We start from the raw sequence: 27,515 nt of genomic DNA on the forward strand, positions 1-27,515 counted from the left end.
CTTCAGCTGCTTGAAATTTGAGACAAAATATCCACAAGAAAGTATTGTTTACCCAACTTTTTAGAGCACTGGTACTAAAGTTGAAATTTCTATGACCTGAAACATGCGTAAAACCATATAAACACATGCAAGACTTCAGTGAGTATGCATGGTTTGCATGCGTGTACTTCAGTCTTGTACATGTGTTTTGATCATGACCGAAGGCACATCTTGATTGCCACACACATAGACCCGCGTTTTGAAATCGGTTTAGTAATACTTTCCTGTTGATATTTTGTTCTCAAATTTCGACCGGCTGAGGGACCAACACCACGGACAACCGTCAGAGTAAATTTAAATATAATTTCATTAAACATTTGTGACAGACGAGGGACTTTTAGGATTGTTCTATGTAAAGGTGCGTGGCATTGTCTACATAGGTTGAAGACATGGCCACATTTCATAACTAGACTTCAGCATGCTTTGAGCAGCTTCTCTCTCCCTCTCTCTCTATTATTCCTCTCCCTCCGTACCCGTCTCTACTTTCCTAGCGCACTGACGTCATCGGAGGACATTGTCGGTATCAGCGAGCGTGTAACTAATAATAATATTAACTGTATGTTTGGACTACCGTATGCACACGCACATATGTCACAGGGATGCAATAGACCTTATTGCAGGACTTGAAATTAACTTTCTTAGCAACTTTGGACAAGTAGGACAGATTTTTGACTTGTCCGAAAGCTCAGGTCGAAAGCTCAAGTCACTTGTCCCCCACCAAAAGATGAGCCAAAAAGGTGACTGAAAATTGTGTTGTATGATTGAAGGAACCCCTTCACAAAATACAATTAATTATTATCACTGATATTGACAATGGAAGGCTGCTGGTCTCCGATCCCATGTATTATATCTCCTGCCGTTGTGGCCTTAAGAAAGACACTTAACCCCCGCCCCCCAAAGTGAAATACTGCACTGATAGGCTACTTTATAAAATAATTCCCTCAATCAATGAACCAGGGATCAAATGGCTAAGATGGGCGACTTCAACGCAAGGTAGCTAACTAAGACATGTATCTACTTGTAAGGCTAAAATATTCTGTTTTCAGGAAGATCTTGACAACATAGAAATTACTTGTCAATTAGGCTATTCTAATAATATTTTTTTTACGGCCAGTATAGAATAGTGGAGAATCCCAGCTTTCCAATGGTGTCAGAATGATTTCTCAACACTAGATTTTGAGCGCTTGAGACCGGAGTATGCAGCATTGGTTTCATCAACTGCAGTTATACAGTGCCAGTGGAAAGTTTTTTAGGACATCGGACATGACAATTATATTAATACATGCTAATACCTAAATAGTTAACTAGCAAGATAACCAGCCAAACTACACAATATGTTTTAAATTGGTTATCTAGTTAGTCTGTTGTCTATCATTATTTTACCTGCTACTGCAATGTCTCTCTCGCTCTCTCTTCTGACAATGGCCCACTCGCACTGGCACACACAGTTGATGCACACACCAAGACTTTTCATTGCTGACCAAGAATGTGCTATAACTGGGCAACTAACTCACTAACTAGAAATGAATATCAACAAAATGTGCACACTTTCATCTAGGCTCACTTTGACCTTAAAAACCCATCTCGTGACTGCATATTATGGAAAGACCGCTCATGCCTGTCAATGCAGGCCTACAATAGTTCTACTCCGATATGCTCTGCAGAGATTGGGAGGACAGTATGTAACACATTGCATCCGGAGGACACTATGATCCAATTCTGATTGGAGTAGCCTAATTGTTTGATATTGTGATTTTGGCGTGATTTTTTTTACTTGTCCATTCTGACAATTTAAAATCTATAATCTGCTTGTCTCAAAAAAAATGTCAAGCCTGCTTATTGCATACCAAAAAAAAACATGATATATGATTTCTCGGTTTCTAGCGTACCATTACTCGTTTATTTCATTTTGAAGCATCTAGACAGCACCACAAGGTGTGCTAACATTCCTATTTTCTGAAGAAGATATCTCAACTCTCCCCAAGGCCAAATCTCATTGTCTGAGGTTCTTAGAGAAACTCGTAGCTTGAGATTTACATTACATTACATTTAGATGTGTGTTCTATAAAGTGACCCTCACTCTGCCACCTCAGGTCTCAGTCAGTCAGTCTGTCTGTCCTTGATGCTGGAGGAGCAGTAGAACCAGAGAATCACAACAAATTCATTCTAATTCTCTGTGTGGAACACTAGAACGAACAGTCGAACAGTCTGATATGAACAGTGACAGACTTCACAGCATAGCTGAGGGCAAAGCCATCTACAGTGGGGAGAACAAGTATTTGATACACTGCCAATTTTGCAGGTTTTCCTACTTCCAAAGCATGTAGAGGTCTGTAATTTTTTATCATAGTTACACTTCAACTGTGAGAGATGGAAACTAACAGGTCTGTGAAAGCCGGAATTCTTACTGGTTGGTAGGTGATCAAATACTTATGTCATGCAATAAAATGCAAATGAATTACTTAAAAATCATACAATGTGATTTTCTGGATTTTTGTTTTAGATTCCGTCTCTCACAGTTGAAGTGTACCTATGATAAAAAATTACAGACCTCTACATGCTTTGTAAGTAGCAAGACCTGTATATGGACTGGTACATTCAGGGTCAATTCAATTTCAGTTAAATCGAATCAGAAGATGAATGGAATCGAACTAAAGACTTGGAAGGTGCCATTTAGGCTCTTTTCAACATGGATTACTTCAGTCACTTACTTGTGTTGCCTTATATGCTGTATCGAAAACCTCTTGACGGGATCATATTCAAGCATTCCTGAAGAAGACAAAGAAGCTAAATGTAAAGGCACAGGAGCGGAGAAGAAAAGGGAGATAAATGGGGGAAATATAATAATAATTGTACAGAGGAAGAATACACATTTACAGTGCATTCGGAAAGTATTCAGACCCATTCCCTTTTTCCACATATTGTTACGTTACAGCCTTATTCTAAAACAGATTAAATTAATGTTTTCCCTCAATCTACACACAATACCCCATAATGACAAAGAGAAAAAAGGTTTTTAGAAATTGTTGCAAATGTATTACAAATAAAAAAACAGAAATACCTTTTTTACATAAGTATTCAGACCCTTTGCTATGAGACTCAAAATTGAGGTAATCTGCATCCTGTTTCCATTGATCATCCTTGATGTTTCTACAAATTGATTGGAGTCCACCTGTGGTAAATTCAATTGATTGGACATGATTTGGAAAGGCACACACCTGTCTAGATAAGGTCCCACAGTTGATAGTGCATGTCAGAGCAAAAACCAAGCCATGAGGTTGAAGGAATTGCCCGTCGAGCTTTGAGACAGGATTGTGTCGAGGCATAGATCTGGAAGAAGTTTAGGGGGAGAAGGGCCTTGGTCAGGGAGGTGAATGCCAAGCGTAACATTTGGAGGAAACCTGGCACCATCCCTACAGTGAAGCATGGTGGTGGCATCATCATGCTGTGGGGATGTTTTTCAGTGGCAGGGACTGGGAGACTAGTCAGGATCGAGGGAAAGATTAACAGAGCAAAGTACAGACAGATTCTTGATGAAAACCTGCTCCAACACGCTCAGGACCTCAGACTGGGGCGAAGGTTCACCTACCAACAGTACAACGACCCTAAGCACACAGCCAAGACAACGCAGGAGTGGCTTCGGGACAAGTCTCTGAATATCCTAGAGTGGCCCAGCCAGAGCCCGGACTTGAACCCGATCTAACATCTCTGGAGAGACCTGAAAATAGCTGTGCAGCGACACTCCCCATCCAACCTGACAAAGCTTGAAAAGATCTGCAGAGAAGAATGGGAGAAACTCCCCAAATACAGGTGTGCCAAGCTTGTAGCGTCATACCCAAGAAGACTCAAGGCTGTAATCGCTGCCAAAGGTGCTTCAACAAAGTACTGAGTAAAGGGTCTGAATACTTATATAAATGATACAGTTTTCTATTTTTAATACAATTGCAAAAATGTCTAAAAACCTGTTTTTGCTTTGTCATTATGGGGTATTGTGTGTAAATTGATGAGGCAAAAAACTATTACATCCATTTTAGAATAAGGCTGTAACGTAACAAAATGTGGAAAAAGTCAAGCAGTCTGAATACCTTCCGAATGCACTGTAGGCCTAAGTAAGTTACGGTATTAAGACTAAACAGGATGCGCTCTTAGGCCTACAGCTCGATGGTGGTTATACAAGGCTGCTATACTAAGACTACTAATGATAATGACATTACTTATTATTATAATGATGACCATAATAATAATAATAATAATAATAATAATAATAATATCAATAAGAAGGAGATCAAGGAAAAATAGGGTTATTATTATTATAATACATTGAAAAATGCTGACAATTTGGAACAGTGTAAACACTAAATAAATGATAAATAATACCAGAGAAGCTGGTCTAACGATAAAAAGTGTAAAACCTTTATTACAGCATAGAAACGATTAAAAACAGCCGAATTTGTGAAATTGTTGCGTGAGGCTTGGTGCTCACGGAATCAGTAGGCAATTAAACAAACACCCGAACAGGCAACAGAAGCAGGATCTGACTTATTTCTGTAGATATACACTACCGGTCAAAAGTTTTAGAACACCTACTCATTCAAGGGTTTTTCTTTATTTTTTACTATTTTCTACATTGTAGAATAATAGTGAAGACATCAAAATAACACATATGGAATCATGTAGCAACCAAAATAAAGTGTTAAACAAATCAAAATATATTTTATATTTCAGATTCTTCAAATAGCCACCCTTTGCCTTGATGACAGCTTTGCACACTCTTGGCATTCTCTCAACCAGCTTCATGAGCTAGTCACCTGGAATGCATTTCAATTAACAGGTGTGACTTCTTAAAAGTTAACTTGTGGAATGTATTTCCTTCTTAATGCGTTTGAGCCAATCAGTTGTGTTGTGACAAGGTAGGGGGGGTATACAGAAGATAGCCCTATTTGGTAAAAGACCAAGTCCATATTATGGCAAGAACAGCTCAAATAAGCAATAAAAAACAACAGTCCATCAATACTTTAAGACATTAAGGTCAATAAGGAAAATTTCAAGAACTTTGAAAGTTTCTTCAAGTGCAGTCGCAAAAACCATCAAGCGCTATGATGAAACTGGCTATCATGAGGACCGCCACAGGAATGGAAGACCCAGAGTTACCTCTGCTGCAGAGGATAAGTTCATTAGAGTTACCAACCTCAGAAATTGCAACACAAATAAATGCTTCACAGAGTTCAAGTAACAGACACATCAACATCAACTGTTCAGAGGAGACTGCGTGAATCAGGCCTTCATGGTCGTATTGCTGCAAAGAAACCACTACTAAAGGACACAAATAATAAGAAGAGACTTGCTTGGGCCAAGAAACACGAGCAATGGACATTAGACAGGTGGAAATTTGTCCTTTGTTGTGGAGTCCAAATTGGAGATTTTTGGTTCCAACTGCCGGGTCATTGTGAGATGAGGTGTGGGTGAACGGATGATCTCTGCATGTGTATTTCCCACCGTAAAGCATGGATGAGGAGGTGTTATGGTGTGGGGATGCTTTGCTGGTGACACTGTCTGTGATTTATTTAGAATTCAAGGCACACTTGACCAGCATGGCTACCACAGCATTCTGCAGCGATATGCCATCCCATCTGGTTTGGGCTTAGTGGGACTATCATTTGTTTTTCAACAGGACAATGACCCAACACACCTGCAGGCTGTGTCAGGCCTATTTGACCAAGAAGGAGAGTGATGGAGTGCTGCATCAGATGACCTGGCCTCCACAATCCCCCGACCTCAACCAAATTGAGATGGTTTGGGATGAGTCGGACCGCAGAGTGAAGGAAAAGCAGCTAACAATTGCTCAGCATATGTGGAAACTCCTTCAAGACTGTTGGAAAAGCATTCCAGGTGAAGCTGGTAGAGAAAATGCCAAGAGTTTGCAAAGCTGTCATCAAGGCAAAGGGTGGCTATTTGAAGAATCTCAAATATAAAATATATTTTGATTTGTTTAACACTTTTTTGGTTACTACATGATTCCATATGTGCCATTTCATAGTTTTGATGTCTTCACTATTATTTTACAATGTAGAAAATAGTAAAAAAAATAAAGAAAAACCCTTGAATGAGTAGGTGTTCTAAAACTTTTGACCGGTAGTGTATATGGATGATTTATAAAGCCAGGCACATTTAACAGTTAGGCTGTTGATTATAGACCTAATTAAGTTGGGGTTTCGTCTCTCCTCACTGTTCTTAGACAATTAAGGCAAGGGCTGTTTTTGTCGTCTCCTAACTCTGCTGCTGCTTCCGCCGCATGTTTCCCACCACCAATACGCTGGTTAACTTTGCTATTATGCACATAGCAACAAGGTCTACGAAAAGGCAACACATTTAACAGCGCATTGATGTGTTTCAGAATCGCAGACAGGGACCACGATCCAATGCGGCAGGAAGCGCATTTGTTATAAAATAATAATATTTGTATTTGTGTTGCACCATTGTTCTTACATAATATAACCATATACAATTTCAGTAGCACATCTCTTAGACTGATCGACTGTGCCATCCCCACGGCCTCCACAATGGATCAGTCCACTCAGACAGGCGCGAATATGACAGGTGTCACCATGATTTTATTTTATTCTAATAAAGAAATCGGCCAAATAATCGACCATTCGACTAAATGGGGTCAGCCCTAATCTGTTCACATCCGTACTCTCCAGCTCTCTGTCCTTACTACTGCCTGGCCCGCTGCCAAGGCAAGGGGGGGCTATCCGAGGACAGACAATGGAGAAATGCATGGCATGACAACGATGAACTGTCCACAATACAAATACTATGAGAAAAGGTCAGACTAGAGCATCGTAAAATGTGCACAATGCTGCAACAAAGACACAATAAATGTGTCATAATATATAGCGGCAAAACATTTATTAGCCTACACTAACACAGTAATTCAAATTATGTAATGAAAAATGACTAATGCTTCATCAATGCCATAGTGGTGCAGAGCTTACAGCATGACTACGTTAATGGGTTCTACTTTCTACAGGTTGTGCGAGGTACAGAGTGCTGATAGTATTCATGGGAGTGCTGAAGGACACCTTTTGTGCCAGGCAGCCAGGCAGGGAGCTTATTTTAGAGACCGTAATTGCAGGCTGGCTCTTAAGACCTGGGCTGCGTCACCACACACATCACTGCAGACCTGGGCTGCGTCACCACACACCTCACTGCAGACCTGGGCTGCGTCACCACACACCTCACTGCAGACCTGGGCTGCGTCACCACACACATCACTGCAGACCTGGGCTGCGTCACCACACACCTCACTGCAGACCTGGGCTGCGTCACCACACACATCACTGCAGACCTGGGCTGCGTCACCACACACCTCACTGCAGACCTGGGCTGCGTCACCACACACATCACTGCAGACCTGGGCTGCGTCACCACACACATCACTGCATACACAAGGGTACACACGTCACGCACACATATCTAACATACAAGCAGGCATGCACACACACACATCAAGAGGAAATGGACCATCAGATAATGGTGGTCTGCATTAATGACAGTGCTGACTAGAGAAATATAAAACCACTTTCTATGACTATTAATAAGCTTACATTGTAGATCAAGCACTGCTTTGACAGAAAGAAGTTTAACAAAGAAAACGCTTCCATCCATTCTGAATCTAGTCTCGTTCACAAAATGCGTGTGGGTCTTATTTGAAAGCTATGATGAGCTTTGCAGACAAGGCTCTTCTGCATCAGAGAAAAAGCTTTGCCCTGTCCTACACTACCCATTGCCATTAACCTAATTGCCTAACCCCTTCAATACCAAATCAGACCATCTGTGCGCCTTTGTAGTTAGAAAGTGTTGCGATTCCGTCCTTTCTAGCATGCCTAGCCAGTCACGACTTTGAGGCTTTAAATGTCACAGAGGAAAATACTACTGTATACGCACGAACACGTGCACTTACGTCACAGGGATTAAATCATTTTGAAGCATCTAGACTGCACCACAAGGTGTGCTAACATTCCTATTTTCTGAAGAAGATATCTCCCTTTTATATCTGAAGTCTCCCCAAGGCCAAATCTCATTGTCTGAGGTTCTACCATATGCACACGAACAGTTACAACATTAAGTGCAGGGCTGCAAGCAGTGGCGCTAGTTCATTGACTCTCTTGTAGAGGACTGCGGAGGTTAGATGAATAAATATCCTTCCTTTGCGGAGGCCTGTTTAATAGTCCACTTCTGTTCCTATATCAATGGGAAAGTGATAGAGTGCAGGGTTGTTCAGAGGAATTCCAATAGTTTATGATAGGTTACCGGTGCCATCTACTGGACAAGCTCAGAAAACACCACAGGGCATTTCTCAGTGTATTCCAGTGATTCCCCTAACACACAAGGGTGGCCAACTCCTGTCCGGGATAGATAGCTGTGTGCAGGCTTTTGTTCCAGCCCAGCACTAACATTCAAATAATCTTCCATTTAGGCCATGAGTAGTTGAATCAGGTGCATTTGAGTTGACCTGGAAGAAAGCTCTCATTGTACTCTCCATGACCGGAGTAAGCCACTGACTGATTAACTGCTGTGTAAAGCCATGAGCTAAATCAACCTTTAATTCAGAGATCGTCTTCATCTTGGTCATCCTCACCTTGCAGTAGGTCTGACAGGGCAGGCCCGCACTCTTCTGGAACACTGTAGTCTCCCTTCCCAATGTTCTCAAATAGCTTATAGATGTTGTCCCCTTCAAACGGATAAAGACTGGTCGTAATGTTGTATCTATGGCAGGGAAAGAGAAACAGCCAAGACATCACATATTATGAGTTTATTTGAGACTTCATATCTGAGATCTGTTATCTTGCATGGTCTATGACCTAGTATGTACCGGTATAATTACCCCTCAAAATTATAACACAAAGAATGGCGTTGAAAATACACTGAGTGTAAAAAACATTAAGGACACCTCTCCACCCCCCTTTGCCCTCAAAACAGCCTCAATTCATCAGGGCATTTGTATTTATTAGGGATCCCCATTAGCTAGGCAGCAGCTACTCTTCCTGGGGTCCAAACACATTAAGGCACTTACTTCACACATAAAACAAAAGATAAAACAGTACATCATAAAACATTATTACACCACTACATATCTACAATATAATAATGTAAATGTAATACAACAATACTAAATAAAATCTTATCGGTCACATACACATGTTTAGCAGATATTATTGCGGGTGTAGTGAAATGCTTGTGCTTCTAGCTCCGACAGTGCAGTAATATCTAACAAGTAATATCTAACAATTTCACAACATATACCCAATACACACAAATCTAAGTAAGGAATGAATTAAGAATATATACACTACCAGTCAAAAGTTTGGACACACGTACTCATTCAGGGGTTTTTCTTTATTTTTACATTGTAGAATAATAGTGAACACATAAAAACTATGAAATAACACATATGGAATCATGTAGTACCCAAAAAAGTGTTACACAAATCAAAATATATTTTGTATTTGATATTCTTCAAATAGCCACCCTTTGCCTTAACACTTTTTTGGTTACTACATGATTCCATATGTGTTATTTCATAGTTGTAGAATAATAGTGAAGACATCACAATGTAGAAAATAGTAAAAAATAAAGAAAAACCTTTGAATGTGTAGGTGTGTCCAAACTTTTGACTGGTACTGTACATATGAGATGAGTAATGCAAGATATGTAAACATTATTAAAGTGGCTAGTGTTCCATTTCTTAAAGTGGCCAGTGGATTCTAGTCCATGTCTATAGGCAGCAGCCTCTAATGTGCTAGTGATGGCTGTTTAGCAGTCTGATGGCCTTGAGATAAGCTTTTTTTCAGACTTTCGGTCCCAGCTTTGATGCACCTGTACTGACCTCGCCTTCTGGATGATAGAAAAGTGAACAGGCAGTGGGTCGGGTGGTTGATGTCCTTGATGATCTTTTTGGCCTTCCTTTGACATCGGGTGCTGTAGGTGTCTTTGAGGGCGGGTAGTTTGCCCCCGGTAATGCATTGTGCAGACCGCACCACCCCGGGCGGTGCAGTTTCCGTACAGGCGGTGATACAGCCCGACAGGATGCTCTCAATTGATCATCTGTAAAAGTTTCTCAGGGTTTTAGGTGCCAAGCCAAATTTCTTTACCCTCCCGAGGTTGAAGAGGCTCTGTTGCGCCTTCTTCACCACATTTTCTGTGTGGGTGTTCCATTTCAGTTTGTCAGTGATGTGTACGCCAAGGAACTTGAAGCTTTCCACCTTCTCCACTGCGGTCCCGTCAATGTGGATAGGCGAGTGCACCCTCTGCTGTTTCCTGAAGTCCACGAACTTCTCCTTTGTTTTGTTGACGTTGAGTGAGAGGTTAGTTTCCTGGCACCACACTCTCGTCATTGTTGGTAATCAAGCCTACAACTGTTGTGTCGTCTGCAAACTTGATGATTGAGTTGGAGGCGTGCTTGGTCACGCAGTCATGGGTGAACAGGCAGTACAGGAGTCGGCTGAGCACGCACCCTTGTGGGGCCCCAGTGTTGAGGATCAGCAAAGTGAAGGTATTGTTTCCTACCTTCACCACCTGGGGGTGGCCCGTAAGGAAGTCTAGGACCCAGTTGCACAGGGCGGGGTTCAGACCCAGGGCCTCAAGCTTAATGATGAGCTTGGAGGGTACTATGGTGTTGAATGCTGAGCTATAGTCAATGAACAGCATTCTTACATAGGTATTCCTCTTGTCCAGATGGGATAGGGCAGTGTGCAGTGTGATGGCGATTGCATCGTCTGTAGATCTATTGGGGCGGTAAGCAAATTGAAGTGGGTCTAGGGTGGCAGGTAAGGTAGAGGTGATATGATCCTTGACTAGTCTCTCAAAGCACTTCATGATGACAGAGGTGAGTGTTACGGGGCAATAGTCATTTAGTTCAGTTACCTTTGCTTTCTTGGGTACAGGAATAGGACTGGGATAGGGAGATTGAATGTGCCCGTAAACACACCAGCCAGCTGGTCTGCGCATGCTCTGAGGATGCGGTTAGGGATGCTGTCTGGGCCGGCAACCTTGCGAGGGTTAACACATTTAAATGTTTTACTCACGTCGGCCACGGTGAAGGAGAGCCCACAGTCCTTGGTAGCGGGCCACGTCGGTGGCACTGTGTTATCCTCAAAGCGTGTCCGGAAGCACGATGTCGGTCTCGGCGACGTGGCGGTTTTCCTTTTGTAGTCCGTGATTGTCTGTAGACCCTGCCACATACGTATTGTGTCTGAGCCATTGAATTGCGACTCCACTGTCTCTATACTGACGTTTTGCTTGTTTGATTGCCTTGCGGAGTGAATAACTACACCGTTTGTATTCTGCCATCTATTCACGGTTTCTGGTTAGGGTAGGTTTTAATAGTCACAGTGGGTACGACATCTCCTATACACTTCCTGATAAACTCAGTTACCGTATCAGTGTATTCGTCTAAATCCTTTTCGCAAGCCACCCGGAACATATCCCAGTCCGCGTGATCAAAACAATTCTGAAGCGTGGATTCCGATTGGTCAGACCAGCATTGGATAGTCCTTAGCATGGGTACTTCCTGTTTGAGTTTCTGCCTATAGGAAAGGAGAAGCAAAATGGAGTCGTGGTCAGATTTGCCAAAAGGAGGGCGGGGGAGGGCCTATAAGCATCCCGGAAGTTCGAATAACAGTGGTCGAGTGTTTTAGCAGCGCGAGTACTACAGTTGATATGTTGATAGAACTTCGGCAGCCTAGTCCTCAAATTTGCTTTGTTAAAATCCCCAGCTACAATAAATGCAGCCTCAGGATGTGGTTTCCAGTTTGCATAAAATCCAGTGAAGTTCTTTGAGGGCCATCGTGGTATCGGCTTGAGGGGGGATATAAACGGCCGTGGCTATAACGGAGGAAAATTGTCTTGGGAGATAATAAGTTCGGCATTTGATTGTGAGGTATTCTAGGTCGGGTGAACAAAAGGACTTGAGTTCCTGTATGTTACTACAATTACACCATAAGTCGTTAATCATGAAACGCACACCTCCGCCCTTCTGCTTACCGGAGAGATATTTATTCCTGTCTGCGTGATGAACCGACTGGACTGATTTCGACAGAGTATCCCGAGAGAGCATGTCCCGTGTGGCGCAGTGGTCTAAGGCACTGCATCGCAGTGCTAGCTGTGCCACTAGAGATCCTGGTTCGAATCCAGGCTCTGTCGTAGCCGGCCGTGACCGGGAGACCCATGGGACGGTGCACAATTGGCCCAGCGTTGTCTAGGGTAGAGGAGGGAATGGCCGGCAGGGATGTAGCTCAGTTGGTAGAGCATGGTGTTTGCAACTCCAGGGTTGTGGGTTTAATTCCCACGGGGGTATGAAAAAAATAAAAATAAATGTATGCACTCACTAACTGTAAGTTGCTCTGGATAAGAGCGTCTACTAAATGACTAAAATGTAAATGTAAACAAAGTATGTTACAGGCCCTGATGTCTCTCTGGAAAGAAATCCTTGCCCAACTTTGTTATCCAAAGACTGAACATTAGCGAGTAATATACTCGGAAGCAGTGGGTGCAGGCTGCAATGTTCAGTCTTTGAATAACAGCAGGACGCCTTGAGTGCCTCTCCTCCGCCGGTGATGTTTTGGGTCGTTCTCTGGAATCAAATCAAATGCTTTGGGGAGAGCGAACAAAGGATCTGCTTCGGGGAAGTCGTATTCCTGGTCGTAATGCTGGTAGTTCTGGTGAGTTACCGCTACTCTGATATCCAATAGTTCTTCCCAGCTGTACGTAATGACAAAATGTTTCCTGAGCTAATAATGTAAAAAATAATACATAAAAAACAAAATACCGCAACGTTTCTTAAGAGCTAGTCGCGAGGCCGCCATCTTACAATGTACATGTGTGTAGAATGCGTGTGCTAGTGTGTGTGTGCGCGTGTTTGTACCCGTGTGTGTCTCTTCAGTCCCCACTGTTCCATAAGGTGTATTTTTATCGGTTTTTAAAATCTGATTCTACTGCTTGCATCAGTTACCTGATGTGGAATAGAGTTTAATGTAATAATGGCTCTATGTAGTACTGTGCGCCTCCCATAGTTTGTTCTGGACTTGGGGATTGTGAAGAGACCTCTGGTGGCATGTCTTGTGGGGTAATGCATGGGTGTCCGAGCTGTGTGCTAGTAGTTTAAACAGACAGCTCGGTGCATTCAGCTTGTAAACACCTCTTACAAAAACAAGTAGTGATGAAGTCAATCTCTGCTCCACTTTGAGCCATGAGAGATATACATGCATATTATTAATGTTAGCTGTCCGTGTACATTTAAGGGCCAGCCATGCTGCCCTGTTCTGAGCCAATTGTAATTTTCTTAAGTTCCTCTGTTCAGCTGTGGCAGCTGACCACACGACAGAACAGTAATCCAGGTGCGCCAAAACTAGGGCCTGTAGGACCTGCCTTGTAGATAGTGTTGTTAAGAAGGCAGAGCAGCTCTTTATTATGGACAGACTTCTCCCCTTCTTAGCTACTGTTTTATCAACATGTTTTGACCATGACAGTTTACAATCCAGGGTTACTCCAAGCAGTTTAGTCACCTCAACTTGCACAATTTCCACAATATTTAGTTGAGGTTTAGGGTTTAGTGAATGATTTGTCCCAAATACAATGCTTTTAGTTTTTTAAATATTTAGGACTAACTTATTCCTTGCCACCCATTCTGAAACTAACTGCAGCTCTTTGTTAAGTGTTGCAATCATTTCAATCGCTGTAGTAGCTGACGTGTATAGTGTTGAGTCATCCGCATACATAGACACACTGGCTTTACTCAAAGCCAATGGCATGTCATTAGAAAAGATTGAAAAAAGTAAAGGGGCCTAGACAGCTGCCCTGGGGAATTGCTGATTCTACCTGAATTTTGGAGGCTTCCATTAAAGAACACCCTCTGTGTTCTGTTAGACAGGTAACTCATTATCCACAATATAGCAGAGGGTGTAAAGGCATAACGTATACATTTTTCCAGCAGCAGACTATGATCGATAACGTCAAAAGCCGCACTGAAGTCTAACAAGACAGCTCCCACAATCTTTTTATCATACATTTCTCTAAGCCAATCATCAGTCATTTGTGTAAGTGCTTGCTGAATGTCCTTCCCTATAAGCGTGCTGAAGTCTGTTGTCAATAAAAAATGTACAGTAAAATAGCATTGTATCTGGTCAAAAACTATTTTTCCAAAGGTTTACTAAGGGTTGATAACAAGGCTGATTGGTCAGCTATTTGAGCCAGTAAAGGGGACTTTACTATTCCTGGATAGCGGAATGACTTTTGCTTCCCTCCATGCCTGAAGGCACATACTTTCTAGCAGGCTTAGATTGAAGATATGGCAAATAGGAGTGGCAATATCGTCCGCTATTATCATCAGTAATTTTCCATCCATGTTGTCAGACCCTGGAGGCTTGTCATTGTTGATAGACAACAATAATGTTTTCAGCTCTTCCACACTCACTTTACGGAATACAAAATTACAATGTTTGTCTTTCATAATTAGGTCAGTTATACTTGGATGTGGTGTCGGCTTTTGTTGCTGGCATGTCATGCCTAAATTTGCTAATCTTGCCAATGAAAAAATAATTAAAATAGTTTGCAATATCAGTGGGTTTTGTGATGAACGGACTCTAGAAGGTGTCGAAAGCGTTTCACAGGGATACTGGCCCATGTTGACTCCAATGCTTCCCACAGTTGTGTTAAGTTGGCTGGATGTCCTTTGGGTGATGGACCATTCTTGATACACACTGGAAACTATTGAGCGTGAAAAACCCAGCAGCATTGCAGTTCTTGACACACTCAAACCAGTGCGCCTGGCACCTACTACCATACCCTGTTCAAAGGCACTTAAATATTTTGTCTTACCCATTCACCCTCTGAATGGCACACATACACACTCCATGTCTCAAGGCTTAAGAATCCTTCTTTAACCTGTCTCCTCCCCTTCATCTACACTGCTTGAAGTGGCTTTAACAAGTGACATCAATAAGGATTATAGGTTTTACCTGGATTCACCTGGTCAGTCTATGTCATGGAAAGAGCAGTTCTTCTTAATGTTTTGTACACTCAGTGTATGATGGACAGATAGGTAATCAAAGCGCTAGGTGGAGATATTATCATTATCATTGATTATCCTTCCAGATCAACAGAAGGTGCTGAGCTAGGGTTAGGGTCAGTGTGGATTTGGACATTGCAATGGCCATTACTCACAGTGTGACGCCTGCAGACCAGATGTCCACTTTGAACCCTGAAAAGGTGTCCAGGCCGTTGGCGATCTCGGGGGGCTGGAACGCCGGCGAGCCCTGACTCGTACGGCACGTGTCATCCTCCGCAAACGGGTGCAGAGCCTAGCGGGGAGAGAGAAGTGGGGAGAGAGAAAGAACGAAAGGGAAGGGTAGTGCGAAAGAAAGCTCAAAATCAGCACACTCAGAGGGAAGAATGCTGTCTGCACATTATAGTTAAGAACATAATAAAAATAATAATAATAATAATAATAATAATAATAAGCCATTTAGCAGACGCTTTTATCCAAAGCGACTTACAGTCGTGCGTGCATACATTTTTGTGTATGGGTGGTCCCGGGGATCGAAACCACTACCTTGGCGTTACAAGCGCAGTGCTCTACCAGCTGAGCTACAGAGGACCACATGCATCCCCCTAACAATAGGTAATAGGTAATACAGGTAAAGGACAGATGACTGAGGTACAATGCCTTGCAAAAGTATTCATCCCCCTTGGCGTTTTTCCTATTTTGTTGCATTACAACCTGTAATTTAAATGGATTTTTATTAGGATTTCATGTAATGGACATATACAAAATAGTCAAAAATGGTGAAGTGAAAAAAATTACTTGTTTCAAAAAAGTAAAAAATAAAAAATACGGAAAAGTGGTGCGTGCATATGTATTCACCCCCTTTGCTATGAAGCCCCTAAATAAGATCTGATGCAAACAATTACCTTCAGAAGTCACATAATTAGTTAAATAAAGTCCACCTGTGTGCAATCTAAGTCTCACATGATCTGTCACATGATCTGTCACATGATCTCAGTATATATACACCTGCAACACCACTAAGCAAGGGGCACCACCAAGCAAGCGGCACCATGAAGACCAAGGAACTCTCCAAACAGGTCAGGGACAAAGTTGTGGAGAAGTACAGATCAGGGTTGGGTTATAAAAAAATATCCGAAACTTCGAACATCCCACGGAGCACCATTAAATCCATTATTAAAAAACGAAAAGAATATGGCACCACAACAAACATGCCAAGAGAGTCTCCCACATGGGGTTCGCCAAAAGCCATGTGGGAGACTCCCCAAACATTTGGAAAAAGGTACTCTGGTCAGATGAGACTAAAATTGAGCTTTTTGGCCATCAAGGGAAACGCTATGTCTGGCGCACACCTCTCATCACCCAGAGAACACCATCCCCACAGTGAATTATGGTGGTGGCAGCATCATGCTGTTGGGATGTTTTTCCATCGGCAGGGACTGGGAAACTGGTCAGAATTGAAGGAATGATGGATGGCGCTAAATACAGGGAAATTCTTGAGGGAAACCTGTTTCAGTCTTCCAGAGATTTGAGACTGGGACAGAGGTTCACCTTCCAGCAGGACAATGACCCTAAGCATACTGCTAAAGCAACACTCGAGTGTTTTAAGGGGAAACATTTAAATGTCTTGGAATGGCCTTGTCAAAGCCCAGACCTCAATCCAATTGAGAATCTGTGGTATGACTTAAAGATTGCTGTACACCAGCGGAACTCATCCAACTTGAAGGAGCTGGAGCAGTTTTGCCTTGAAGAACAGGCAAAACTCCCAGTGGCTAGATGTGCCAAGCTTATAGAGACATACCCCAAGAGACTTGCAGCTGTAATTTCTGCAAAAAGGTGGCTCTACAAAGTATTGACATTGGGGGGGTGAATAGTTATGCATGCTCAAGTTCTGTTTTTTGGCTTATTTCTTGTTTGTTTCACAATAAAAAATATTTTGCATCTTCAAAGTGGTAGGCATGTTGTGTAAATGAAATGATACAAACCCCCCAAAAATCCATTTTAATTTCAGGTTGTAAGGCAACAAAATAGGAAGAATGCCAAGGGGGGTGAATAATTGTAAGTGAGATGACATTTGACATCTCACCTCTGCCACGCCCAGGTCGGAGATCTTGAGTGCCCCGTCGGTGGTCAGAAGCAGATTTCCTGGTTTAATGTCTTTGTGAACGATTCCCTGGCTGTGCAAATATTCAAGGCCATCTAACAGCTGTAAAAAGTACCTGAGAAGGAGGGAGAAAGAGAGGAGGGGGGGGGGGGGTTAATAATAACAATCCTACAAGACAAGCCGATACACTACATTAGCTCTATGGTGAATCCTAACTTGATATCTGTGCATACTGCACACAACATAATATTTTGCTTAAATCAAAACATCAGTGCATGATTTACAAGACAAGTGTTAACTCAGCCATACATGATGTATCGATCCAAGCCATCTAATAGGTCCTTTAATCAAGTGTGACTATAAATTAGTGTTTAAAAAGGTCCAATGCAGCCGTTATATATCAAATCATTTCTGGGTAACAATTAACCCAATTGAACCCAGAGGCATATTTTTTTTCATAGCCAATAAATGGTTTATTCAATTCTTCAAAATGTTCATGACTATCAATCAACTTGTTGTTAATAAATATAACTCATTGCTTAGTGTTTCTGTATAAATATAGATTAAAAAATATATATATATATAGATAGATACAGTAGGGGGAAAAAAGTATTTAGTCAGCCACCAATTGTGCAAGTTCTCCCACTTAAAAAGATGAGAGAGGCCTGTAATTTTCATCATAGGTACACGTCAACTATGACAGACAAATTGAGATTTTTTTTAGGGAAAAAAATCCAGAAAATCACATTGTAGGATTTTTAATGAATTTATTTGCAAATTATGGTGGAAAATAAGTATTTGGTCACCTACAAACAAGCAAGACTTCTGGCTCTCACAGACCTGTAACTTCTTCTTTAAGAGGCTCCTCTGTCCTCCACTCGTTACCTGTATTAATGGCACCTGTTTGAACTTGTTATCAGTATAAAAGACACCTGTCCACAACCTCAAACAGTCACACTCCAAACTCCACTATGGCCAAGACCAAAGAGCTCTCAAAGGACACCAGAAACAAAATTGTAGACCTGCACCAGGCTGGGAAGACTGAATCTGCAATAGGTAAGCAGCTTGGTTTGAAGAAATCAACTGTGGGAGCAATTATTAGGAAATGGAAGACATACAAGACCACTGATAATCTCCCTCGATCTGGGGCTCCACGCAAAATCTCACCCCGTGGGGTCAAAATGATCACAAGAACGGTGAGCAAAAATCCCAGAACCACACGGGGGGACCTAGTGAATGACCTGCAGAGAGCTGGGACCAAAGTAACAAAGCCTACCATCAGTAACACACTACGCCGCCAGGGACTCAAATCCTGCAGTGCCAGACGTGTCCCCCTGCTTAAGCCAGTACATGTCCAGGCCCGTCTGAAGTTTGCTAGAGTGCATTTGGATGATCCAGAAGAGGATTGGGAGAATGTCATATGGTCAGATGAAACCAAAATAGAACTTTTTGGTAAAAACTCAACTCGTCATGTTTGGAGGACAAAGAATGCTGAGTTGCATCCAAAGAACACCATTAAATCCATTATAAAAAAATGGAAAGAATATGGCACCACAACAAACCTGCCAAGAGAGGGCCGCCCACCAAAACTCACAGACCAGGCAAGGAGGGCATTAATCAGAGAGGCAACAAAGAGATCAAAGATAACCCTGAAGGAGCTGCAAAGCTCCACAGCGGAGATTGGAGTATCTGTCCATAGGACCACTTTAAGCCGTACACTCCACAGAGCTGTGCTTTACGGAAGAGTGGCCAGAAAAAAAAGCCGTTGCTTAAAGAAAAAAATAAGCAAACACGTTTGGTGTTCGCCAAAAGGCATGTGGGAGACTCCCCAAACATATGGAAGAAGGTACTCTGGTCAGATGTGACTCAAATTGAGCTTTTTGGCCATCAAGGAAAACGCTATGTCTGGCGCAAACCCAACACCTTTCATCACCCCGAGAACACCATCCCCACTGTGAAGCATGGTGGTGTCAGCATCATGCTGTGGGGATGTTTTTCATCAGCAGGGACTGGGAAACTGGTCAGAACTGAAGGAATGATGGATGGCGCTAAATACAGGGCAATTCTTGAGGGAAACCTGTTTCAGTCTTCCAGACATTTGAGACTGGGACGGAGGTTCACCTTCCAGCAGGACAATGACCCTAAGCATACTGCTAAAGCAACACTTGAGTGGTTTAAGGGGAAACATTTAAATGTATTGGAATGGCCTAGTCAAAGCCCAGACCTCAATCCAATTGAGAATCTGTGGTATGACTTAAAGATTGGTGTACACCAGCGGAAGCCATCCAACTTGAAGGAGCTGGAGCAGTTTTGATTTGAAGAATGGGCAAAAATCCCAGTGGCTAGATGTGCCAAGCTTATAGAGACATACCCCAAGAGACTTGCAGCTGTAATTGCTGCAAAAGGTGGCTCTACAAAGTATTGACTTTGGGGGTGGGGGGGGGGGGGAAATAGTTATGCGCGCTCAAGTTCTGTTTTTTTGTCTTATTTCTTGTTTGTTTCACAATAGAATAGATTGTGCATCTTCAAAGTGGTAGGCATGTTGTGTAAATCAAATGATACCATCCTCCCAAAAAAATATATTTTAATTCCAGGTTGTAAGGTAACAAAATAGGAAAAATGCCAAGGGGGGGTGAATACTTTCGCAAGCCACTGTACACGGCATTTCTGAAATCTCTATACAAAAAATCAATCAATCAATCAATTTTATTTTATATAGCCCTTCTTACATCAGCTAATATCTCGAAGTGCTGTACAGAAACCCAGCCTAAAACCCCAAACAGCTAGTAATGCAGGTGTAGAAGCACGGTGGCTAGGAAAAACTCCCTAGAAAGGCAAAACCTAGGAAGAAACCTAGAGAGGAACCAGGCTATGAGGGGTGGCCAGTCCTCTTCTGGCTGTGCCGGGTGGAGATTATAACAGAACCATGCCAAGATGTTCAAAAATGTTCATAAGTGACAAGCATGGTCAAATAATAATCAGGAATAAATCTCAGTTGGCTTTTCATAGCCGATCATTAGAGTTTAAAACAGCAGGTCTGGGACAGGTAGGGGTTCCATAACCGCAGGCAGAACAGTTTAAACTGGAATAGCAGCAAGGCCAGGCGGACTGGGGACAGCAAGGAGTCACCACGGCCGGTAGTCCCGACGTATGGTCCTAGGGCTCAGGTCTCTCAGTTGGCTTTTCATAGCCGATCATTTAGAGTTGAAAACAGCAGGTCTGGGACAGGTAGGGGTTTCGTAGCCGCAGGCAGAACAGTTGAAACTGGAATAGCAGCAAGGCCAGGCGGACTGGGGACAGCAAGGTGTCATCATGCCCGGTAGTCCTGACGTATGGTCCTAGGGCTCAGGTTCTCAGAGAGAAAGAGAGAACGAGAGAATTAGAGAGAGCATACTTAAATTCACACAGGACACTGGATAAGACAGGAGAAGTACTCCAGGTATAACCAACTAACCCCAGCCCCCCGACACATAAACTACTGCAGCATAAATACTGGAGGCTGAGACAGGAGCGGTCCGGAGACACTGTGGCCCCATCCGAAGAAACCCCCGGACAGGGCCAAACAGGAAGGATATAACCCCACCCACTCCGCCAAAGCACAGCCCCCGCACCACTAGAGGGATATCCCCAACCACCAACTTACAATCCTGAGACAAGGCCGAGTATAGCCCACAGAGGTTTCCACCACAGCACAAACCAAGGGGGGGGGGGGGGGGGGCGCCAACCCAGACAGGAAGATCACGTCAGTAACTCAACCCACTCAAGTGACGCACCCCCCCCAGGGACGGCATGAAAGAGCACCAGCAAGCCAGTGACTCAGCCCCTGCAACAGGGTTAGAGGCAGAGAACCCCAGTGGAGAGGGGAACCGGCCCGGCAGAGACAGCAAGGGCTGTTCGTTGCTCCAGCCTTTCCGTTCACCTTCACACTCCTGGGCCAGACTACACTCAATCATATGACCTACTGAAGAGATAAGTCTTCAGTAAAGACTTAAAGGTTGAGACCGAGTCTGCGTCTCTCACATGGGTAGGCAGACTGTTCCATAAAAATGGAGATCTATAGGAGAAAGCCCTGCCTCCCGCTGTTTGCTTAGAAATTCTAGGGACAATTAGGAGGCCTGCGTCTTGTGACCGTAGCGTACGTATTGGTATGTACGGCAGGACCAACTCGGAAAGATAGGTAGGAGCAAGCCCATGTAACGCTTTATAGGTTAACAGTAAAACCTTGAAATCAGCCCTTGCCTTAACAGGAAGCCAGTGTAGGGAAGCTAGCACTGGAGTAATATGATCAAATTTCTTGGTTCTAGTCAGGATTCTAGCAGCCGTATTTAGCACTAACTGAAGTTTATTTAGTGCTTTATCCGGGTAGCCGGAAAATAGAGCATTGCAGTAGTCTAACCTAGAAGTAACAAATGCATGGATTAATTTTTCTGCATCATTTTTGGACAGAAAATTTCTGATTTTTGCAATGTTACGTAGATGGAAAAAAGCTGTCCTTGAAACAGTCTTGATATGTTCGTCAAAAGAGAGATCAGGGTCAAGAGTAACGCCTAGGTCCTTCACAGTTTTATTTGAGACGACTTTACAACCATCAAGATGAATTGTCAGATTTAACAGAAGATCTCTTTGTTTCTTGGGACCTAGAACAAGCATCTCTGTTTTGTCCGAGTTTAAAAGTAAAAAGTTTTCAGCCATCCACTTCCTTATGTCTGAAACACAGGCTTCTAGCGAGGGCAATTTTGGGGCTTCACCATGCTTCATTGAAATGTACAGCTGTGTGTCATCCGCATAGCAGTGAAAGTTAACATTATGTTTTCGAATAACATCCCCAAGAGGTAAAATATATAGTGAAAACAATAGTGGTCCTAAAACGGAACCTTGAGGAACACCGAAATGTACAGTTGATTTGTCGGAGGACAGACCATTCACAGAGACAAACTGATATCTTTCCGACAGGTAGGATCTAAACCAGGCCAGAACTTGTCCGTGTAGACCAATTTGGGTTTCCAGTCTCTCCAAAAGAATGTGGTGATCGATGGTGTCAAAGGCAGCACTAAGGTCTAGTAGCACGAGGACAGATGCAGAGCCTCGGTCTGACGCCATTAAAAGGTCATTTACCACCTTCACAAGTGCAGTCTCAGTGCTATGATGGGGTCTAAAACCAGACTGAAGCATTTCGTATACATTGTTTGTCTTCAGAAAGGCAGTGAGTTGCTGCGCAACAGCTTTTTCTAAAATTTTTGAGAGGAATGGAAGATTCGATATAGGCCGATAGTTTTTTATATTTTCCGGGTCAAGGTTTGGCTTTTTCAAGAGAGGCTTTATCACTGCCACTTTTAGTGAGTTTGGTACACATCCGGTGGATAGAGAGCTGTTTATTATGTTCAACATAGGAGGGCCAAGCACAGGAAGCAGCTCCTTCAGCAGTTTAGTAGGAATAGGATCCAGTATGCAGCTTGAAGGTTTAGAGGCCATGATTATTTTCATCATTGTGTCAAGAGATATAGTACTAAAACACTTAAGTGTCTCTCCCGATCCCAGGCCCTCGCAGAGCTGTGCAGATCCAGGACAGCTAAGCCCTGGAGGAATACGCAGATTCAAAGAGGAGTCCGTAATTTGCTTTCTAATGGTCATGATCTTTTCCTCAAAGAAGTTCATGAATTTATCACTGCTGAAGTGAAAACCATCCTCTCTTGGGGAATGCTGCTTTTTAGTTAGCTTTGCAACAGTATCAAAAAGAAATTTTGGATTGTTCTTATTTTCCTCGATTAATTTGGAAAAGTAGGATGATCGAGCAGCAGTGAGGGCTCTTCGGTACTGCACGGTACTGTCTTTCCAAGCTAGTCGGAAGACTTCCAGTTTGGTGTGGCGCCATTTCCGTTCCAATTTCCTGGAAGCTTGCTTCAAAGCTCGGTATTTTCTGTATACCAGGGAGCTAGTTTCTTATGACAAATGTCTTTCGTTTTTAGGGGTGCAACTGCATCTAGGGTATTGCGCAAGGTTAAATTGAGTTCCTCAGTTAAGTGGTTAACTGATTTTTGTCCTCTGACGTCCTTGGGTAGGCAGAAGGAGTCTGGAAGGGCATCAATGAATTTTTGTGTTGTCTGAGAATTTATAGCACGACTTTTGATGCTCCTTGGTTGGGGTCTAAGCAGATTATTTGTTGCGATTGCAAACGTAATAAAATGGTGGTCCGATAGTCCAGGATTTTGTGGAAAAACATTAAGATCTACAACATTTATTCCATGGGACAAAACTAGGTCCAGAGTATGACTGTGGCAGTGAGTAGGTCCAGAGACATGTTGGACAAAACCCACTGAGTCGATAATGGCTCCGAAAGACTTTTGGAGTGGGTCTGTGGACTTCTCCATGTGAATATTAAAATCACCAAAAATTAGAATATGATCTGCTATGACTACAAGGTCTGATAGGAATTCAGGAAACTCAGAGAGGAACGCTGTATATGGCCCAGGAGGCCTGTAAACAGTAGCTATAAAAAGTGATTGAGTAGGCTGCATAGATTTCATGACTAGAAGCTCAAAAGATGAAAACGCCATTTTTTTTTTTGTAAATTGAAATTTGCTATCGTAAATGTTAGCAACACCTCCGCCTTTGCGGGATGCACGGGGAATATGGTCACTAGTGTAACCAGGAGGGGAGGCCTCATTTAACACAGCAAATTCATCAGGCTTAAGCCATGTTTCAGTCAGGCCAATCACATCAAGATTATGATCAGTGATTAGTTCATTGACTATGACTGCCTTTGAAGTGAGGGATCTAACATTAAGTAACCCTATTTTGAGATGTGAGGTATCACGATCTCTTTCAATAATGGCAGGAATGGAGGAGGTCTTTATCCTAATAAGATTGCTAGGGTGAACACCACCATGTTTAGTTTTGCCCAACCTAGGTCGAGGCACAGACACAGTCTCAATGGGTATGGCTGAGCTGACTACACTGACTATGCTATTGGCAGACTCCACTAAGCTGGCAGGTTGGCTAACAGCCTGCTGCCTGGCCTGCACCCTATTTCACTGTGGGGCTAGAGGAGTTAGAGCCCTATCTATGTTGGTAGATAAGAGGAGAGCACCCCTCCGGCTAGGATGGAGTCCGTCACTCCTCAGCAGGTCAGGCTTGGTCCTGTTTGTGGGTGAGTCCCAGAAAGAGGGCCAATTATCCACAAATGTTATCTTTTGGGAGGGGCAGAAAACAGTTTTCAACCAGCGATTGAGTGCTGAGACTCTGCTGTAGAGCTCATCACTTCCCCTAACTGGGAGGGGGCCAGAGACAATTACTCGATGCCGACACATCTTTCTAGCTGATTTACACGCTGAAGCTATGTTGCACTTGGTGACCTCTGACTGTTTCATCCTAACATCGTTGGTGCCGACGTGGATAACAATATCTCTATACTCTCTACACTCGCCAGTTTTAGCTTTAGCCAGCACCATCTTTAGATTAGCCTTAACGTCGGTAGCCCTGCCCCCTGGTAAACAGTGTATGATCGCTGGGTGATTCGTTTTAAGTCTAATACTGCGGGTAATGGAGTCGCCAATGACTAGGGTTTTCAATTTGTCAGAGCTAATGGTGGGAGCCTTCGGAGTCTCAGACCCCGTAACGGGAGGAGTAGAGACTAGAGAAGACTCAGACTCAGACTCCGACTCGCTACATAATGGGGAAAACCGGTTGAAGGTTTCTGTCGGCTGAATGAGCGACACCGGTTGAGCATTCCAACAGTATTTCCCTCCAGAAGCCATGAGAAAGTTGTCCGGCTGCGGGGACTGTGCGGGGGGATTTATACTAACGTTACTGTCTGTACTTACTGGTGGCACAGACGCTGTTTCTTCCTTTCCTACACTGATATTACCCTTGCCTAACGATTGCGTCTGAAGCTGGGCTTGTAGCACAGCTATTCTCGCCGTAAGGCGAGAATTCTCCTGTATATTATGAGTACAGCGACTGCAATTAGAAGACATCATGTTAATGTTACTACTTAGCTTCGGCTGTTGAAGATGTTGATGAACCATGTCCAGATAAAGCGTCCGGAGTGAAAAAGTTGAATAAGGGAAAAAAGTTGCGATGGAAAAAAGGAAAATAACGTAAAGTTGGCAGCTAGAACGCACAGGAAAATGACTCTTCTGTCTCGGGATAAACGTCCGGGGTGAAAAAGTTTAACGAAAAAAGATGAGTGAGGACAAAACTAAAAAGTTGGTAAATTTGTTGAACACAGAGATTGATTAAACGTTTATTAAAAGTAAAACGTGAATAGCTTGGCAGGTAGCCAAGTAGCAACAAACAGCAGAGCAGCACGGAGACAATGCGGAAGCTGTCCGACAGCTAGATCCAGGATTCAAGTTCAATGTCTAATTTAACTGATTAATGCATTCGGGAAGTATTCAGACCCCTTTACTTTTTCCACAATTTGTTACGTTACAGCCTTATTCTAAAATTGATTAAATTGTTTTTTTCCCCTCAACAATCTACACATAATACCCCATAATGACAAAGCAAAATCAGGTTTTATGCAAATGTATAAAAGTACAAAAAAATGAAATGTGTTCAGACCCTTTCCTCAGTACTTTGTTGAAGCACCTTGGGCAGCGATTACAGCCTCAAGTCTACTTGGGTATGACTCTACAAGCTTGGCACACCTGTAATTTGGGGAGTTTCTCCCATTCTCTGCAGATCCTCTCAAGCTCTGTCAGGTTGGATGGGGAGCGTCGCTGCACAGCTATTTTCAGGTCTCTCCAGAGATGTTCGATCTGGTTGAACTCCGGGCTCTAGCTGGCTACTCAAGGACATTCAGAGACTTGTCCGGAAGCCACTCCTGCGTTGTCTTTGCAGTGTGCTTAGGGTCGTTGTCCTGGTGGAAGGTGAACCTTCACCCCAGTCTGAGGTCCTGAGCGCTCTGGAGCAGGTTTTCACCATGGATCGCTCTGTACTTCGCTCCGTTCATCTTTCCCTCGATCCTGACTAGTCTCCCAGTCCCTGCCGCTGAAAAACACACAGCATGATGCTTCCACCACCATGCGTCACCGTAGGGATGGTGAAAGGTTTCCTCCAAACGTGACGCTTGGCATTCAGGCCAAAGAGTTCAATCTTGGTTCCATCAGACCAGAGAATCTTGTTTTTCATGGTATGAAAATCCTTTAGGTGCCTTTTGGCAAACTCCAAGCGGGCTGTCATGTGCCTTTTACTAAGGAGTGGCTTCCGTCTGGCCACTACCATTTAGGCCTGATTGGTGGAGTGCTGCAGAGATGGTTGTCCTTCTGGAAGGTTCTCCCATCTCCACAGAGGATTGCTCAGTTTGGCCGGGCGGCCAGCTCTAGGAAGAGTCTTAGTGGTTCCATACTTCTTCCATTTAAGAATGATGGAGGCCACTGTCTTCTTGGGACCTTCAATGCTGCAGAAATGTTTTGGTATCCTTCCCCAGATCTGTGCCTCGACACAATCCTGTCTCAGACCTCTACAGACAATTCCTTCGACCTCATGGCTTGGTTTTTGCTCTGACATGCACTGTCAACTGTGGGACCTTTATATAGACAGGTGTGTGCCTTTCCAAATCATGTCCAATCAATTGAATTTACCACAGGTGGACTCCAATCAATTTGAAGAAACATCTCAAGGATGATCAATGGAAACAGGATGCACCGGAGCGCAATTGCGAGTCTCATAGCAAAGGGTCTGAATATTTATGCAAATAAGTTATCGGTTTTTCATTTTTAATACATTTGCAAACATTTCTAAAAACCTGTTTTCGCTTTGTCATTATGGGGTATTGTTTGTAGATTGATGAGGAAAAAAACAATTTAATCAATTTTAGAATAAGGCTGTAACGTAACAAAATGTAGAAAAGGGGAAGGGTCTGAATAGTTTCCGAATGCACTGTATGATACAGTATAATGAGAACATACACTGCCATAAATGTAAGGACAGAAAAGTAAATGTTACATGTCACACGATTTTGGACAAATCCATCAAGACACCAACCATGAGAAAGGGTTAAACATAGGTTTTAAATCAACTCGTGAATTGTATTGAATATAGCCATGTTCCCCCCTTCCCCCCATATCTTAATATAATGACATGAAACAAATTTGCCAATTATTATCAATGACTTATCAACAGCTGTAAGTTGTCCAGTGTAGGAAATCATCACACTCATACAAGTCTTTGGGTATGAGTGTGAATTTTGTTTGTGTGCAAGTGTTATATGGGTGTTTGCATGTGAGCAAGGAAGTGTGTGAGGTGTATATTAATTGAAAGACCATTATGGAATTGTACTTTGGGAAAAAACTGCACATTATTTAA

At 43.0% G+C, this 27,515-nt stretch overlaps 1 protein-coding gene across 2 annotated transcripts in view; it reads right to left on the bottom strand.

The window, feature by feature from the left end:
* Positions 1–27,515, bottom strand: part of LOC311146890 (serine/threonine-protein kinase STK11-like) — a 67,289-nt gene that overhangs the window by 16,707 nt on the left and 23,067 nt on the right. For both annotated transcript variants that reach the window (XM_084183512.1, XM_084183513.1), the window contains exons 5-8: positions 17,190–17,322; positions 15,262–15,398; positions 8,681–8,808; positions 2,751–2,808 (exon numbers count right to left, since the gene is read on the bottom strand). In XM_084183512.1, coding sequence (XP_084039638.1) covers positions 2,751–2,808; positions 8,681–8,808; positions 15,262–15,398; positions 17,190–17,322 — 456 coding nt within the window. The remainder of the gene's footprint in view (positions 1–2,750; positions 2,809–8,680; positions 8,809–15,261; positions 15,399–17,189; positions 17,323–27,515) is intronic.

The sequence above is a fragment of the Coregonus lavaretus genome, assembly GCF_964263955.1.
Source record: "Coregonus lavaretus genome assembly, chromosome: 19".
In the NCBI taxonomy this organism is placed as follows: domain Eukaryota; kingdom Metazoa; phylum Chordata; class Actinopteri; order Salmoniformes; family Salmonidae; genus Coregonus; species Coregonus lavaretus.